Source organism: Carex rostrata, chromosome 7 (assembly GCF_964058835.1).
Source record: "Carex rostrata chromosome 7, lpCarRost1.2, whole genome shotgun sequence".
NCBI lineage: Eukaryota > Viridiplantae > Streptophyta > Magnoliopsida > Poales > Cyperaceae > Carex > Carex rostrata.
The window spans coordinates 4247851-4267323 of record NC_135924.1 but is presented as its reverse complement, the minus strand read 5'-3'; the positions used below and the strand labels follow the sequence as shown (position 1 = coordinate 4267323).

Genomic DNA, 19473 nt, shown 5'->3' with positions numbered 1-19473 from the left:
AAATACAGATCAAAAGACATTGACATAATAAATTAATCATAAAATACAGATCAAAAGGAGAATAATGTACATCACACGTTGGATCTGGTCGGCTTGTCAGCCTCCTGTATTATGTATATAACTATACATTGAATACTTCTCCTCAAAAATGAAAAGAGAATACTTCACAGAACACCTTTATTCCACTTTATACCTTTCCTTTCCTTTTTTCCTTGCTCATTTGTAGTTGGGTCAGGTCTCTTTCCCTTCTCCATTTTTTAACAGCCGCCCCATGCCACCAAATCCACCAAATCCACATCGCACCTCACCGAAAGAATTCCAATTGGTTACATTAAAGTCTAATTCTAGATTTCAACTGCTAGAGTTTTTACTCTTCAATCCATCCCATGTAAAAGATCTGATCTTCACTTGACATTTCTTCAGAAAAAGTCCCCCCCTTCCCATCTGGGCCCGATCGTTTGGTCTCCAAAAACGGATTTTCCATCACAAAATCGAGGTTAGTGTAGCTGAATCTTATGTTTTCATTAGTAATTTTGCCATGCAATGATGAGAGATAAGTTTGTGTGATTTGATTGGACGAATTAACACTGTCTAGAACTCTAGTAAACTATTTATTTTTATTTTTTTCTAGAAGTTGAGTGATCTGGCTTAGATAGCAAGTATAATGTTAAATAAATCAATCTTACTATGTTACTTTATTTGTAATCAATTGGATCGTAACTACTGTTTTTTATTTTCTTTTAGTACATAAAAAACTACTTTGCTTGTTCAGTTGAGTATCTTAACTTAAAACGATCTCTTTTAGTACCCTTTCTAAATGCTTGATGTTTATTTTTGTGTACCAGCTATTTTTCACCCAATGTATTGGTTTAATAAACTTGCCTTAATTAGAGGATCATATTTAAGTTAAAAACAGTGATCAGAAATGGTTAGCTCAAATTACTATGTAATTACTATTATTTTTGTTAATACAGTTTTCTTTCAACTGGTAATGTGTATTCAGTCAAGTCCAAAAGAAAAAAAAAAAAAAGCCTACATCAAGAAGCTAATCCTTTCTCTCTCTTTTTTTTTCTTCTCTGTGATCACCAGAATTCAATTGGAGCATTATAGCCATGTCTACTAGTGAAATTGCAAAAACCATAAAAAGATTTCTGGTACTTTCAATCAGGCTTTTGTGCCGATCTGTGTATAAACATCCGGTTTTTATAAGTTTCGGCCTATTGCTTCTACTTCTCTACCGGTTATTCCCATCCCTATTTTCTTTTCTCCTCTCAACCTCCCCTGTTCTTGTTTGTACAACACTTCTCCTTGGTACCATCCTCAGTTTTGGCCAGCCGAATGTTCCTCAAATTGAAGAAGAAGAAGGAGAAGAAGAAAGGACTATAAATACCGATCAGATTTCATTGTTTAGTGCCAGTGAAGCTCCAAACAATATTGTTTCTAAAAATAGTGAAATCTCTGCAGTCCAAAATACTTATGAGGACCAAAAACCCGACATTACCAAAAGAGAACTAGAAGAGATAAGTTTCTTTGAACAAGCAGTCGCCTTTTCACCAAAAAGTGATACCTTACCAATAGACACCATTCAAGAGAAAGAAAGTGTAATTTCCGATGAAAGATCTCTCTCTATTGAGAGAGAACTTGGCGAATCTAGTTTTGTATATTCAAAAAATTCAGCTTTGGAGGAGTTTGTTGATTCCCCACATTGGCAAAGAATTGACAATCATGATGCTTCGTCTGGTTTTGAATCCGACGGTGCTGAGAGCTCGTCCCCTGATGCCTCCATGACGGACATAATCCCACTGCTAGAAGAAATTGACCCCTTGTTGGATCTAGATTCATCCCCGATCCAAAACCAGGAAGATGATTCTGACTCCAGCTCCCAGGCATCATCTCACGACCTACTCCAGGTTGAAAGTGCTGATGAAGAAGAAGAAGAAGATAAAAGTGCGAAGAAGGGAGATGAGTCACATGAAACTGCATTTACCTGGACAGTTGATGACCAAAAAAACTTGATGGATCTGGGATATTCTGAAGTAGAGAGGAACCGCCGCCTTGAGAACTTGATGGCTCGGAGACGGTCAAGAAAAAACATACGTTTTGATCTTGATCGAAACTTGATTAACTTGGATGGAAATCCCACAGGCTCCACTACTACAGGTACTGCTCTCGATGACTTATCACAGTTTCGTGTTCACGTGCCACGTGTGTCGGTGCAGAGAGAAAACCCATTCGATTCATCATTTTTGGATGATAACCCGGTACCAGGTTCAGCACCATCGGTACTGGTACCAAGACGAAACCCATTTGACGAACCATACGAGGAGCCAACCGAGAATATGGTTCTCTCCCACGAATCGTGGACCCCAAGACAGTACATGTCAGCATCGCATCGGGACATGCTTTTTACTAGGCATGATAGTTTCAATCATTCCAGTGGGGATTTCAGACAGGACAGACAGTTTTCTCGTTTCAAGCCATTTATTGTATCCGATTCCGGTACCGATACAATCAAAGAAGAGAGCTCATCTAATGTAGGTACTTTTGAGAGGCAAATTAGTGGAAATAGCGAGAGCAAGTCAAGTTCCCCATTGGAGATCGATACCTCATCCCATGTTGAGGATCTCAATGTGGGATCCAACCCAGTGAGGCACGATGAGGAAATAGATGAAGATGAAGGGAGCATATCCTCTGACGATATAAGCTCGGTTGCTGTTCAACTAGACAACAGCGAGTTTGAATCAAATGGAGGGCGAGAGAGCCCCTCTATCCATTCTGGGTACTTCAGCTCGTCAGAGAAGATCGGGCCTGCGGATGCCATACCGGATTTACTTGTCTGGGATGATGTAGAAGGTATGTTGGCTGTGTATTTATTTTTTCCTTTTTAATTTTTGTTAAGACCAAGGTCTGTTATCAAATCTGGTTTATAATGTTGCGTGATGGTACTGATGCTCTGTTAGATTGTCATTTGGAAAGCAGGATTCAACTAGTACTGTTAATTTTCCACTCAGTACTACGACTAATGACTGTATGCCCATGGTATTATATGATTAGAAATCCCGAATTGTGTTTCTACTTTGTGTTGTAAGCCATAAGAACCAAAAAAGAAATAATTTTGTCTGAATATCCACAAAGGCAGAAGGAAAGTTCCTTATCCAATACATGGTTTCTTGGCAATGCAATCCTCAGTAAAATCATAGCTTGGGTAAACTCTAAAATAACACTTATTGTGCAGCTGAAGATAAGGCTGGTGCCAGCTCATCCAGTCAACCCCTCTTGAGTGAATTAGATTCTATGCCAAGATATTTTGAAGATATTTACAAACCAGTGGAGCCCAATACAACCCCTTTAGCCTCACAACAGATCACCAATCTCTCTCAGGAGAACACCATTAAAACCTCACAATTCAGCCTCATGGACCTACATCCGATCCCAGAGGAAGAAACCACAAAGGATAATAAGCCCGATAAGACAAACCTAGAGTTACTGGATCCACTAGAATCTGACCAGGATTCTGATGAGGATGCTGATCAGATCTACCCCGAGCCAGTTGAATACAATGAGATAGATGAGGATTTGCTGACCGAGCTAGATGCAGTAGGAGATTTTGTGCCACATCAGCATATATCGTGGCTCGAGTTCCAGAACACAATTATTGAGTCTAATCAGCAGTTTGGGGGGGCTCAAAATGCGGGTATTGAGCCAGGTGTGGTTTTGTTTTTGGAACCTAATGAAAACCCGGAACAGACAGTGTACAACCCGAGACGGCATATTCTACATTCAACCTCCACAGAAGAGATCAATGCCTTGTTGGATGAAGTACCCGACGAATCATATGAAAGTCCAGTTACTGTCATGAAAGCCGAGCAATCTGACATGGTGCTTCTTGGTAGTGAAGTTGTAGAAAGTGAGATTCCTGGAATTGTGGAAGAGACAGAGTCAGGAATGTTGGCCGTCAAAGAGAAATCTCATGCAGATCTCGAGTCTGCTTTTGTGCAAGTTGCAACTTCACTTGCAGAAGGTGAAGATACTGGGGTTATTGATGAGACCGAATCAGGTATGTTGGTAGTAAAAGCTAAGTCCATAGTAGATATCAATACAACTTTCGAGCAAGTGCGAGATGCTTTAGTCGGAAGCACAGTCACACAGAGTGGAGATGCAGAAATGGATATGGTAGTTCTTGAAGCAAAAAGTATAGATGATATTGAGTCGGCGATGATGCAAATCAGTGATGTTACCGCCAGTGAAGATGTGGGATTAGTGGATGAGACTGAGTCGGGGATGTTAGTTGTGAAAGCAAGCTCTAAGGAAGATATCGACTTGGTTTTCAAGCAGGTAGGAGAAGTTATCGGAAAACCTGATAAGGTAGGCGTAAATGCAGGATTTGCAGCAGATGCCAATTCGGACATGGTAGTTCTTGATGCAAAATCTATCGATGACATTGATTCAGTAATGTTGAATGTAAGTGAAGTGTTTGAGGGAAGCTCTCATGGGGATTCAGGGTTGGTTGATGAGACCGATTCAGGGATGTTAGTTGTTAAAGCAAAATCCACGGCAGATATTGAGTCAGTATTCAAGCAAGTAGGTGAAATTCTCAGAATACCTGAATCAGATAGTGGAAATGCAGGAACTTCCCAAAATGCGGGAGGTTTGGAGAATGGTATGGTTGTTCTCGATGCGAGTTCTCTAGATGATATTGATTCAGCAATTCTGAATGCAAGTGAAGCTAATGAAAGTGAAGATGCAGGTTTAGTTGACGAGACAGAGTCCGGTATGCTAGTTGTAAAAGCCAATTCTCTGGCAGATATGAACTTGGTTTTTAAACAAGTAGGTGAAGTTCCCGGAAAGTCCGATACTGGAAGTGAAAGCCCCAAGTTAGTTGAAGATGCCAACTCGGGAATCATGGTATTCAATGCAAAGTCAATTGAAGACATTGATTCAGCAGTCATGCAAGTAACTGAAGTGACAGGAACTGGAAATTCAGGAATGGTAGATGAGACCGAGTCAAAGATCAAAGCCAGTTCACTGGCTGACATTGACTCGGGTTTGCAACAGGTCGGTGAAACTCTTGGAAACACAAATGCGGAAAGTGAAAATCTGGGAATTGTTGAAGATTCTCATTCGGGCATTCTGGTCATTGATGCAAAATCTGTTGATATCGAGTCAGCAATGTTGCAAGTAAGGGAAACCCCTGGTAATACAGAGACAGGATTGGTTGATGAGACTGATTCAGGTATGCTAGTTGTAAAAGCTAGCTCTGTGGCAGATATTAACTATGTTTTCCAACAAGTAGGTGAAGTTCTTGGAAAACAAAATGCGGGTAGTGAAAATCCCGGGATTGTTGAAAATTCTGATTCGGGCATGCTAGTACTAGATGCAAAATCTGTTGAAGATATCGGTTCTGCAATGCTGCATGTAAGTGGCACTTGCGGAGATGTTGTTGATTCAGGTTTGAAGCAAGATGGGGAGGTTGTTAACGACAGCTTGGGAAATGGGATTCCCGAATCGGTTGAAGAAACTGAATTTGGGATGGTAGTTGTAAATGCCAAATCATTGGAGGATAATAATTTGGCAACGAAGCAAGTAAATTCACTTACGGAAGTTGGTGATTCGAAAGTTGCCACTGAGTTGCCTGTAGTAAATGGCTCAAATATGGAAAAAGAGTAGTGGATTATTTTACTGAAAGGAGAACTAGTTAAAACAAAGTTAAAAAAAAATGCAAAGGTGAATTTCTTTTGTGCGGTTACTATTTTTTCTACCGCATAAGCTGTGTGGGTGCTTGTGTTTTAGTGTGTTATTCATTTTCCCTTTTTTGGGCTTGATATTTTGATTAGGTCGTTCTTTTTATTATTGTGGATAGATTTGTTTATTGTTTTTTATTTTATCATTTTTGCTTGAGAGTTTTGTACTTGCGATTGTTTGTTGTAAGGATAAAGAGTTTATGATAGTATTTTCTTTTTTGATGCGAGAGTTTGAGATGGTCAATGCCTTGTAATCTAGATATTGTAATGTAAGTGAATATAAGTTTGTTAAATATTGGTTATGCTATTTCTTTGGTTAAATTGAAAGGTATTTGTATATTGTACAGTTGATTCTGATGTAGGGTTCATGCTGGTTGACAAGTGATATTTTATTTTGTTTTGTGTTGTTGAAAATTGAAATTGATGTTATGAGGAAATTGAGCACCAATTTATTGTCGATTGAATTCATAAAATCACCTTGTATTTGCTTTAATCGTGGAACTTCAACATATTTGTTTAAAAAGTAAACTATTGACAAGGTTGATGAATGCTACTTAGCTTCAAGATAACAATATGCTTTTGATTTCTTTCTTTTATTGAAAATAACAAATTAAAATTGATGTGCAAACTCGGAGGAACACACAGAGACTTCTATTTAAATCTAGAAGTAAATATGCCGCTTTCAAAAATTAATTTTCTTTTATTATTTGGCCACTCTTCAAGTGCCAATATAATTAAAGTGTTTCTTTTTTAACAATTGGCGAATGATTGTTATTTTTTTCAAACTGCATCAATTTTTCTTTTGAAAAAAGTGAGAAATTTTCACCGATTTGATTACTGAAACTCCTTACAAAAGTTTTAATGTATTAAACTTCTGATACAACATACATGTCACAAAATATGATACATTACACTACATTATACAACATTATACTAAAATGAGGAGGGTTCAAATCAGGGGCGGAAGGTAGTACATTGCAGGGGTGGCTAAGTAAACCCCATGGTTTTCAAAATTTATTATTATATACACAGAATTTTTTTATTTTATATGTACTAGCTCCCTCTATGATAATAAAAAAAATTTGAAGGGCTTATATAGAAGAATAACATGTCTTTTGGATTTCCAACTTACCAAAACCATGTAAAAAAAAAAAAAAACCATCTTTGACTTGATTTTTTTTATTATTATTAAAGCATGTAGGCATTTAATTCAACTAAACAAAGTTTTTACAAACAGACATCACTATATTGCATTAAGAAACTTGAGGAGGGGTGTACCCAAATTAACAACAGAGGGATTTGCACTAGAACCAAAAACACCTCATAAAACATGCACATAATCCAAACGAAATAAAAAACAACAAGAATACATAACCCCTCAACTCAAGAAAACATGCACATAATCTTTGATTGGAAATTTGTTGAAATATAGAAAGGTAAAACGTATAACAGGAAAAGAATGAATCCATATCCTCTGAGGTAACATAATATTTTTGTTTGGACCATGGCCGTCCGATCGGAATTCAAGCCAAGCCGGCAAGTGGAATGCACGGGGCCGCTTTAATAGTCGTGTAGATTTTGATTGGACGATCCAGATCCAAAGAGAAATATTTTGTTACCTTAAGTTGGTATGAATTCTTTTGTGTGGAAAAGGAACTTTTTAATAATTATTAGATTAATTTATTCAATATTTCAAAGTTTGAGTTAATTAACCAGCGTATTACTTCTCACTAATGGATCTGTGATGAATGCTAATTTTAGCATTTTACTTTCATATTAAATCACTAATATGATATTTATTGTATTCGCAGATGTTGTTAAATTTTTAATTTTCTGCATAAAAAATTAAATTATGTCAAACATTATTAGTGCATGGAATTGTAGAAGAGGTTATTTATTTTTTTATAAGTTATTTGTACACATGTAAAATTATGTTTAAGAAAAAGATTACATGCCTGTTTATATCGAGAAAGAAATAGCTAATAAGGTTAGTTTAAATGAGATTATTGTAGAATTTTCTCTTTTAGAAAATCATATTCAAATTTAAATTAAAAAAAATATATGAATATGAATTTATTATGTTTTTTCTATTTCGATAAACATATCATTTATTGGTTTTACTTACTTATTATAAATTCTATACAATCAAATAGTGAAGAATTATATTATTTTGTGTTATATAGATATTGATTTTTATTAAAAAATATTTTTAATATATGATGTTTAGTCGGTCAGCCCCCCTATACTTAAAGTCGAGTTCCGCCCCTGGTTCAAATGCCCCCATTTTTTGTGCCTCCATCACATCTCTATTTTTTAAAACTTTAATAACTCAAAATTTAAATTTTAAAATTCAAAATAAAACAGTTAGATGTGATCTACATCATTTTATCTATGCACGTGTAAAAAATTATGACATTTCAACTTTGTTTTGGTTGCTATCTTAAGCTTGAAAAATGTATACTAATGTGGATAACTTCTAGGCATTGATTTTTTAACTTATTGATTCACATAAAACTATAAAAGCAAAATCAAAATGTTATAATTTTTAATGGGTACATAGAGAAAATAATATAGACCACATCTAACAATTTTATTTTGACGTTTAAGTTTTAAACTTTGAGTTATTTAAGTTTTTAAAAATTGAAGTATGATGGAGGCACAAAAAATGGAGGCATTTGAACCCTCCTCTACTAAAATTATATAAATTATGCAAAATATGCTAAATTATACAACATTATACTAAAACATATTACATTAAACTAAGTTATACAACATTATACTAAAATAACAAACATTATACAACATGAATTCCAAATAAAAAAAACGAAGTTATACAACATTATACTTAAAAAAAAAAAATGGTTTCTGCCTCTTTTTCTGCCATTTTAGAACCAAGCACATTTCTGCATTGTTGTTTCTTCCAGGAACAACATTTTTTTGGCCAGGAACAAATGTTTAGGCCTATATTTCGGTCAGGAACATGCTGTTTCGGCCATTCCAGAACCAAGCACATTTCTGCATTGTTGTTTCTGCCGGAACATCTCTGTTTTCTCCAGGACCAGACTGCTTCAGCCTATGTTTCGTTAAGGAACATGCTGTTTCGGCCATTCCAGAACCAAACACATTTCTGCATTTTTGTTTCTACCAGGAACAACTCTGTTTCATCCAGAAACATACCCTATTTTGGCCAGGAACTAATTTCATGAGTTCAGTACTCCTATACCAGTCCCTACTGAACCTTTAATCTGTTTCAAACCAGCTTAAACTTTTAAGGACTAGAGTTTAGTAGTCAAATGAGACTATTTTTGCTCACTTTACACATTGGTTCTATGTTGAGCCTGTAGTAATCATGATGCTTACTTAAGAGATATGCTTGATCCAACAATGGATTCCATTTATTGTATTTAGTCAAGTTTCTGAACTCTTGATGTCGATCTTAATTTTGTCTTGAAGATCCTTAACATTCCGGACTTGATTATGTAAGGTTATTAATTAATAATTTGTTTGTGACTTGATTATGTCAAATAATTGAAGAACTTCATTGAACAAATTCTTTCTTTTAAATTAGTATCGGCAAAGACTTTTTTCCCAGAATCCCACAAGTGCGTATCGTCTGAGATATCTCATATCTTACGTGACCTACGTGTCGTGTGCCTATTCAGAGCTAGCGCGGAGCCAGTATTATAGAGGCTTTGAGATTCGTGCAAAGCGTATTTGAACAGTAGAGATTTTCAGATAAGTCACACAAAACATTAGATATCTCAGAGGATGTGAATTCGACTCGCATTGACTCCAAAATTGTGCTTTCTCGCATCTCCCGTCTTTTTATATCAATCAAAATTGGCTTTTTACGTATTAAAGGAAGTGCTTTAAATTGGGACTTGAGAACCACCACAGTCTACTTTGATTAGTCCCAGCGCGGCGCCCCACTCTTCTCTAAACTCACCTCACCTTCTCACTTTGATTTTTAGTCGGCTTCCCACTCCTCTCTTCTTCTTAAGTTGTCAGTCAGCTTAGTTCCTCCTCTCTCTCAAGTCGCAACACAACTGTTTGTTGAAATGCCCCACAGAGAGATGCTTCATACGTGCTGCCTAAACCACTTCTCCACCTCTTCTCTCAAATGCAAGCAGACGAGACAAACTAGCCAGGCTCTCTCTAACTTTCAACCATGGTAACTGCTCTGCCTGCTCTCTTGATAGATCAGCAACTTTAGCTAATTTGCATTTACTCCATAAAATAATTAATCCTTTTGATAGATCGGGGTGGTCAACTCTTTTGTTCCCTCAATTTAAGATCTCTATTTGGTACTACATTTGTGAACATGAATTTATCATTTGGGAATCCCTGACCGTGCACACAAGTTACTTGATGAAATGTCCCAAAGAAACTTACACTATGGTATCTAATTTTGATTCATCTAAGGGAGAATATCCTTTGCTGTTTCTATCAAATTGAGAAACAAGGCATAAATTGAGTATCATTTAGGACCGCAAATATGTGGTAATTATGCATCACTGTCTATTACTTTCTAACAAGTTGGCTTAAAGCCAAAGTTAGGAAAATAAGAAGCAAAAGACCATGGGAAAGGAAATGGGGCTTTAGGTTATGAACCAACGACCAATGTAGTTATGTTCAATACAAAAAATAAGAGAATGAGAGCACACGAAGAGTGCCATTTTGGTTATCAAAATAGTTACTACTTTTATGATATTGTTAGGGTTCTCAAAATTCTTAGGATTTGTGCTTGTGCTGCACAGTTCAAAGGTTGCAAGCATAGTGATGAACTTATATCTTAATAATCATGTCAGACTGATTCATTTTTCGATCAAGTATTTCTCTTTAGCAGAATCATTATTAATTTTTTCACGGCTGGTTATTCAAATTCCAATCAATGGTGCAATCTCAGGTTCCTTTTGCTTTAAGGCTGATCAAGTCTTGCCTTTTCATTTGAGATGGTTTAAATAACTTTATTAGGAGGAATTTGTTTGTTAGGGACATAAATTAGGCTGGCGTTACGATGTTTAATCGTAATTGTTGAGAGGCATCGAATCTGATATAAGTCTTTCTGTACCAATTCTAGAGGCACCACTTTTTTAGTATGTTACCAGGAGTTATTTCTTAGAGCCTCAACTATGCTCCGATTTCTCAAGGGAACAAAAAGAAAATCAGAAACAGTCCCAATTAACTTCTAAAATCTGATTCTTAAGGTCAAACTTTGTTTCATACAGACTACAGGTTTGTTAAGTTGTATAAGAGGACTGGTCAGAAAACATTAATTTAGGAAATAGGAGTTCGTATTTAGCCTTTTGCTACATTCAGTATGATTTATTGTTTTCTAGCTTTTAGTCATTGGTTGCTTGTTGATTCTTTAGATCACTTTGCTCGTTGACCAAATCCCTAGAATGGAAAAATGACCAAAAAGCCCTTCTGAAAGAGTCCAACTCGATGCAGAATCTAAAACCCTCCTAACGCAAAGGGGAATAACCTAACAGTACTTTGTGTGGTAACTATTGTACTGACCGAGAAGACTTGAGCACTTTATGCAAAATCAATTTACCATTCTTTCATTTTTTTTTTCAGGTAATCCATTGATAAATTATATCACACCTTCAGTAAGGTCCTTGCAGGTGACCTCTTTGGATTTCTGTCCACCCAAGTTAAACAAACAGGTGCATCTATTCATTTTCTACAAGCAGTGTTGAAGCTGCCCCCAATCTTACAGGTGAATCTGTCCATTGTAACCATTTCATTCCATGGCCATGGGGACCCGTCAGCTGGAATTACTTGTAAAAGAACGTTATCGGACGGGCACTCTTACTATTAAAGATGCTCTACAAATTTTTGATCGCTTGCTGGTTGCTAAGAACCCAGCACCATCCATCTATTCCTTTAATCAACTATTCACAGCATTAACTCGTACGAAGAACTCAAACAACCATTATGCAACTGTCTTTTCACTTTTTAACCGCTGGACCCAATCAAGAGGTGTCTCACCGTCACCCAATGCTTGCACCTATAGTGTCTTGATCAGCTATTGTATCCGAATGTATCAGCCGAGACTAGGCTTGGTTTTCTTGGGGCTGTTTATTAAGGACAGGCAGAGAGCTGAACCTAGCATCTTCAATCCACTACTTAAGGGCCTTTGTTCTGAGAATAGGATTAGTGATGCCATAGCCATGGCTTTCAATAAAATGCCAAAGCTGGGCTGCTCACCTAATGTTATCTCCTACAGCACTGTTATTGATGGCCTTTGTAAAGAAGGCGCAGTTAGTAAAGCAATTAGTTTGTTTGAGCAAATGATTTCAAAGGGTATTGTGCCAAATGTAGTCACCTACAACTCACTGATTGACGGCCTTTGTAAAGAAGGTGCAGTTAGTAAAGCATTTAGTTTGTTTTACCGAATGCTTTCAAAGGGTATTATGCCAAGTGTAGTGACATACAGCTCACTGATTGACGGCCTTTGTAAAGAAGGTGCAATTAGTAAAGCATTTAGTTTGTTTGAGCGAATGCTTTCAAAGGGTATTGCGCCAAATGTAATCACATACAGCTCACTAATTAATGGCCTTTGCAAGGAAGGAGATACTGAGAAGGCAGAGGAATTGTTGTCCTACATGGTTTCTAAAGGACTTCAACCTGATGTTGTGACCTATAATACTCTCGTGGATGGGTTGTGCAAGAAAGGGCAATTGGGCAAGGCAGTGGAAATGCTCCAGTCCATGGTTTCTAAAGGACATGATCCCACTGTTGTGACCTATACTACCATCATAGATGCTCTATGCAAGGAGGGGGAAACTGAAAACGCAGAAGAGTTGCTATGTAATATGATTTCTAGAGGTACAAATCCTGATGTTCAAACCTATAATACTCTTATAGATGGGCTTTGCAAGATGAACAAATCAGAAAAGGCAAAGAAGTTACTAAATGAGATGGTTTCAAAGGGATTATTGCCTAACACCGTGACTTGCACTATAATTGTCAATGCACTTTGTAAGAGGGGGGAAACTGATGGGGCAGAGAAACTACTGTATGATATGATTGATAAAGGTGTCACACTTGATCTTTTCACATATACTAGTGTTATACACGGATATTCTAAGCTAGGCTGTTGGAAAGAGTCGATTAGAGTTTTCAAGGATATGATTGATCGAGGCTTTTTGCCGGATGAGGTTACTTACAGATCAATGATGGATTCTTTGTGTAGACAAGGCCAAAACAAGGAAGCTGAAAAGTTGCTTGACTTAATGGTAAGGGGAGGTATAAAACCAGGTGTTGTATCATATAGAATTTTACTTACCGGCTATGCAAATTATGGCACTATTGATGATGTGATCAAAATCTTAGATCGAATGCAACTCAATCATGTAGCGCCAGATCTATTGTCTTACACTTCCGTGTTGAAAGCATATGCAAAGAACAGAAAAGTAGATCAGGCTATGTGTGTGTTGAACAGAATGAAGCAAGAAGGGGTGAAACCCGATATAGCTGCCTCTGCACCAATTCTAGAACTGCTTTTGAAAATGGGGCGAGACGAAGATGCAAAAGTTGTCATGGACCAGACAAGTGGTTAAACTAATGATTGAAGTGTTGATTCAGATTGAAAATGATTGATTAGAATGCAGATAATCAATATATAGTAATTTGGGGAGTTTGTTGTTCTAGTAGATGAAGTACTTGTACTACTTTTCTCAATATTTCTCTTTTTTTTTCTGGATATTTTCATTATCTTTTAACTGCTCTTTCTTTATTAGTGATGTTTTATTTAGTTTACATTTTGTATTCTATTTTGTGTTGAAATTTAATTGACTTTTTACTTGGAGTTGTGCTTCATCCAACTTGTAGAATTCAGTACTTACCAGGTATACTATTAGGTAGTGCTGTTAGGTGTGAAGCCTAGCTTTGGTATTTTACAGCCTCTCTGTTCCTATTCTCGTAATTACATTGCAAGGTCACCACCAAAGGAAATACACTGCATGTTCGGAATAATTTTTTTTTTTTTTGTATTAAATAAGTTAAGTCAGAATTAGATTCTCCTTCTCTGTATATAGGAGAAATTTATGAATTTCTTCAAGTCAGATGGAAATTTAGGCCACATCAGACTCCAGAACTATTTGATGGTGTCCAAATAAATGTATCCAAATAAATGCTAGTACTTTTATATGGGATGAAAATGCTCAATGAAATTAGCTAGGTCTTTAGTAAGCTATTTTAATTTTCTATGTACCAGTTGGTATTTGTTTAAGTTAGCATGGTACTTTTATGTTTTTGTTTAGGTCAGCAGCAAGGTAATATTTACTTTTATGTACCAGTTGGTTTTAGTTTAGGTCAGCTTTAATTACTTTGTATGTATCAGTTGGTCTTTTGTTTAGGTTAGCAGCAAGGTAGTTTATTTTTTATGTACCAGTTGGTTTTTGGAGTCTGGTACTGGATATGGATGGGGTCTATGTAAAAGGCTTTCTACTATAATTGGTACTTGTAGGTTGTAACCTATATTTCTTTGCTGGTTTTTGTATGTGAGTTTTGGTTGTAATTTGGGGTGTGGTACATGATATGGGATCTGTATAGGGTTCTTTAAATAAAAGGACAAGGACTGGTACAAGGTTATGAGATCTGTGGCATTGAACTAAGTTCTGATGAACATATCCTTCCTTAAAAGGACACAAGTACGACAAGGGACGGTTTGTTCCAAGCATGCTGTTAATATAACTGCTTTATATTCTGTCCTTTTTAATTACTGTTGTGTGTATATCCCGTTTCATATTTCACTCAAATGACATATTGTAGCATTTCAGGGTTTTATTAGATTGGACATTGTTCATGAACATCACAAGGGGTTTCTCAATTATTTGTCACCATAGTGCTGCACGTGTCAGCACATTTTAGGAATTTTTTCTGTTTGGGACAATTGTAAGGTTTGTAATCACAGCTTTTCAATATATACCTATGGGTCCGAATTTTTTATTAATAGAAATAAAATAAATAAAATATTTAAAAAGAACACTACTGTTGAGTTTTTTCGAAAACTAAGTAGACCGGGTCCTGTAAACCCGTCCCACCGGACGGGCCCAATTGACCCGTCCCGGTTAATCGGATTAGCCGTTAACTAACATCACGGAAAAAAAAAAAAAATTCCCGGACGGGTTTAAGCATCCCGTCCCGAGTCTGTAAAAAAAAAAAAAAAAAAAAAAAAAAATTCCGGACGGGTTTAAGCATCCCGTCCCGAGTCTGTTAAAAAAAAAAAAAAAAAAAAAAAATCTCGACGGGTTAAGTAAACCCGTCCAGAATTTGAAATATTATATTTATATTATATTATTATATTATATTATATTATATTATTATATTATATTATATTATTATATTATATTATATTATATTATTATATTATATTCTATTATATTATATTATTATATTATATTATATTATTATATTATATTATATTATATTATGATTTTATATATATTATATTTTTTTGTTTTTTATATTATATTATTATATTAATATACTTATATATATATATTATATTATGAATAGAACTAGTTTAGTTGTGCTTAAGTTCACCAAAGTGTTTGGTGAGCTTAACTCCAAAACTTATTAAATCGTTTTCAAATGACGAATCCAAACCGTTAGAACCTGCCTATCTTGCGAGTGATGCATCTACATGTGAAAATTTTAAACGTTCAAATTAATTTAGTATAAAGTCAAGCGATAAGAAAACGTTCAAAAAATAAATGTACTAAAATTAATTTATTAATCTTTTAATCTTGACCGATTGACTTTATACTAAATTAATTCAAATGTTTAAAATCATAATATAATATAATATAATAATATAATATAATAGAATATAATATAATATAATATAATATAATATAATAATATAGTATAATATAATAATATAATATAATATAATATAATATAATATAATATAATATAATATAATATAATATAATATAATAATATAATATAATATAATATAATATAATAATATAATATAAATATAATATTTCAAATTCTGGACGGGTTTACTTAACCCGTCCAGATTTTTTTTTTTTCTTGGGACGGGATGCTTAAACCCGTCCGGAATTTTTTTTTTTTTTTTTTTTTTTTACAGACTCGGGACGGGATGCTTAAACCCGTCCGGGAATTTTTTTTTTTTTTTTTTTCCGTGATGTTAGTTAACGGCTAATCCGATTAACCGGGACGGGTCAATTGGACCCGTCCGGTGGGACGGGTTTACAGGGCCCGGTCTACTTAGTTTTCGAAAAAACTCAGCAGTAGTGTTCTTTTTAAATATTTTATTTATTTTATTTCTATTAATAAAAAATTCGGACCTATGGGTTGTTGGCCCAAAAAAAAAAGGGAGGGATGATCTAGGATTATTAAATATCAAATGGTATTATTTTTTTAATTTGTATTGAAATTAATAAATATATACTCTTTGATAGATTTTTAAATCATCGTAATTACATGTATATAAAAAATTATAAGATTTTCATTTTATTTCGATGGCCATTAGAAGAAGAATTAAATTGTTAATCTGTTAATTTTATTAGCTCTTCGTAGGTATCAAAATAAAATTAAAGTGATATATTTTTTTTTTTGTGTACATATACATAATTAATTAGTTTTGTTATTTAAAAGTTTAAAATAGTTATCTGGGATTTAAATTTATAGATAGCGATAATTTTTTCTTTGATATAAATAAATCGGTTATAAACGATTCTCTAACTGTATTAGATGGATATAGTTTAATTGGTTGACTATAAAAAAAAAATTCTATCCTGCGAGCAAAATTCATGTTAATAACAAGCTATTGATATAACTTTGAGAAAATGTTCTTGTCCACTGGTTTTTGTCCACCATCTGTCCACAACATCTTATCCACCGTCTTTTAACTAATTTTACTCGCATGTTTTAGATAAGGTTTCAACTGCTTTTAACTGTCGGTCTCCAACTTTTGTTTATTTAAGGATCTCCTTTCGTATCTAATTTCATATCTCCTTCTCTCTAAAAACTTTTCTCTGCCAACGCTTTGGTCAAGCCATATCTGTCCAGTCAGATTGTCATCATCAGATCTCACATCTATGTTGAGATCGACTGCCTCCCGTTGGAAGGCGAGACCACCTCCGCCCCAGTCAGGCCGCGCGTTTACTCCTCGATGGTTCGACAAAACAGATTTGTTTGTCTCTATGTCATCGTTCTCTCTTCTCTTGCTGTTCCTTCTATCTACTCTCTCCGATCTCTCCGATCAGGGTCACATAATTCCATTTGAAAGCATAATCGAAGCCCTTCGCTCAATTGATCAAACCAGGTTAACAAAAGTAGTGAATAGATGAAAATATTTGCTTCAATCAAGTACTGGTTCGATTTCGGCTCGCTACTCTGAACAGTGAATGTATTGTTTCAAGCTTTGGTAAGAAATATTGTACATTTCTGATTCATTTTTCCTTTGCAATGTCGATTTTAATTGAGATTACTGACTCGATCTCATTTTTTATATATGATCGCAATGGAACCTTCAATCGTGGAGCGCGATCGAATAGAAGTTGTTTTTGTTGAAGAGCACGGCAAAATTCAAATATAGTAAGTTATTTATGTTGAATTTGTTGTTTTCGTTGTATGCAGTAACAGATCTAGCATTTCAAATGAAATCTGGAGGAAAGAGATGATAGAGAGGCGATATGGAGTATTGATCTGTTAATTTTATTGTATTGCCCCGCTAATTTTACAGTATTCATCTTGTGAAAATCTGAAGGAAATAGATGATAGAGAGGCGATATGGAGTATTGATCTGTTAATTTTACAGTATTGCCTCGTTAATTTTACAATATTCATCTTGTCATTTTTACAGTTTTTCTGTTGAATTTTTTTTTTCATTGTATGCAATAACAGATTTATCATTTTGACTGAATTTTTATCTGAATATTAGTCGTATGTTGTAATTTCTTATGATTTTGTATTCTCTGTTTTTTACAGTACATATATATATATATATAGATAGAGTAATGCTACGCTACTTCGCGAATTAAAAGTGTTGTTTTAATTCGCGCTCATATCTCTAGTTTTGAAGGCCAAATAGCCGATCCAAACCGTTAGATATTTAATCTATATTAAAATGTGCTTGGAGACCAAATTTTACATTTTTTGGAATTTTTTTACTATTTATTAAGATGGTTTGAAAATTGCTGTTTTTATTAAAATTCTGCACCATTAAAAAACAGCGATTTTCAAACCATTTTAATAAATAGTAAAAAATTTCAAAAAATGTAAAATTTGGTCTCTAAGCACATTTTAATATAGATTAAACATCTAACGGTTTGGATCGTCTATTTGGACTTCGAAACTAGAGATATGAGCGCGAATTAAAACATCATGTTTAATTCGCGAAGTAGCGTAGCCTTACTCTATATATATATATATATATATACATATAGAGTAAAGCTATCCTACTTCATGAATTAAACTGCATGTTTTAATTCACGTTTCTGACCCTTCGATCTGCTTCAAAAATAGTGCTGAACAGATCTAAAAACAGCGGAACTGGACATCTCCAGTTGAGCGTACTTTACTTTGAAAATTCAATTATCAGAAATGGAGGCCTCCAATTAAACCACAGACTATTGTCCCGATCCCTCTCCTTCTCTCTCACGCGAAAAAGAGGCGAACTCCTGGCGAAAACCTAAGGCGAGAGAGAAAGTTCAGTTGCAGTCGATCTCCCCTCCTCTCTTCCATACGCCAAAAACCATCTTCGCTCTCACCTCTCTCTCTTTCTCTCAGTCGTAATTGCAGTCGCTGCCTCTCCGACCGGTCGCTCAGCGCAGCTCCAACTCCGACGGACCCAGCCCCAACTCCGACGGACCCAACCCCAACTCCGACAGACCCAGCCCGAACTCCGACCCCTCTCTTGCCTCTCTTGCCAGGTGCCCAAACTTTTAGTTGGAATTTTGAGGTGTTATCTTAAAATGCAGCTAGGTTAGATTTTCTTTTGCTTAGTTCTGTGAACTCTAAATCCATATGAAGTTAGATGTTTTTATTATGTTAAAATTTGGTTCATTTTAATTCAATTTTGATTTTAATTCCGTCATGAATTGTAGAGCAAACGATTGGAATTTGTACACAATTCAGGTGGTGCTCCCAAAGAAGTGTACTGGTACAAGACATTTTTTTTTTTTTTTTTAGAATTAGCAATGTAAATGTACTGAATACTGATGTATTAATCAGTTTAAATTTAGTTTAGGTTAGTTCTATTAGTGTGTTGATGTACTGAGCAAGTCGATTTTAGCTTTGCTGATATTTTAATTATGAGTTGTACTTGCACAAATCTATGTTGTTTCACAACCTATGCTTGCATGCTTCTTATATAGTTCCTTTTGTATATCTTTTTTCAAGAAGTTATTTCTTTCTCATCCTAATTTGGATTTGCGTATCTATGCTGTGAGGATCTATGCGTGCCCAAGATGTACTGTGATTATGTCTAATTTTGTTTCAGAATGTAGTTTTAGATAAGATGTAGTTTATTAATTGTTGATGAATTTTTTTTTATTATTATTTTTGGTTTACAAAGGAAGAAGAGACATTTGACTACTAAGGATGAGAATTTTAATTCTCTCACTGTCATGTGCATGCCAAAGTTCTTTTTTTTCCTTTATATTAATATGTAATCAAAATGCTAATTATAGTACTTTGCAATACATTTTTTAATTATGTTTTTTCGAGGAAATTAGACATCAAATTT

The 19473-nt window shown here is 35.0% G+C and overlaps 2 protein-coding genes across 2 annotated transcripts; both read left to right on the top strand.

Annotated features, from left to right (window-relative positions):
• Nucleotides 1-168: 168 nt before the first annotated feature.
• Nucleotides 169-6048, top strand: LOC144556829 (uncharacterized). The gene is made up of 3 exons (XM_078305289.1): nt 169-496; nt 1090-2853; nt 3236-6048. Exons 2-3 carry the CDS (start codon nt 1113-1115, stop codon nt 5665-5667), a joined length of 4173 nt encoding a protein of 1390 aa, XP_078161415.1. The 5' UTR covers nt 169-496; nt 1090-1112; the 3' UTR covers nt 5668-6048.
• A 5431-nt stretch (nt 6049-11479) lies between these two features.
• On the top strand, nt 11480-13468 carry LOC144556832 (uncharacterized). The gene has a single exon (XM_078305298.1). It carries the CDS (start codon nt 11495-11497, stop codon nt 13307-13309), a length of 1815 nt encoding a protein of 604 aa, XP_078161424.1. The 5' UTR covers nt 11480-11494; the 3' UTR covers nt 13310-13468.
• The last annotated feature ends 6005 nt before the right edge of the window (nt 13469-19473 follow it).

What these genes read in the sequence shown, in the direction of transcription:
- LOC144556829 (XM_078305289.1), top strand. Translation starts at nt 1,113, where the DNA reads ATGTCTACTAGTGAAATTGCAAAAACCATAAAAAGATTTCTGGTACTT. An exon ending in TGTCTGGGATGATGTAGAAG is followed by an intron (nt 2,854 to 3,235) that starts GTATGTTGGCTG and finishes CTTATTGTGCAG; the next exon opens with CTGAAGATAAGGCTGGTGCC.
- LOC144556832 (XM_078305298.1), top strand. Translation starts at nt 11,495, where the DNA reads ATGGCCATGGGGACCCGTCAGCTGGAATTACTTGTAAAAGAACGTTAT.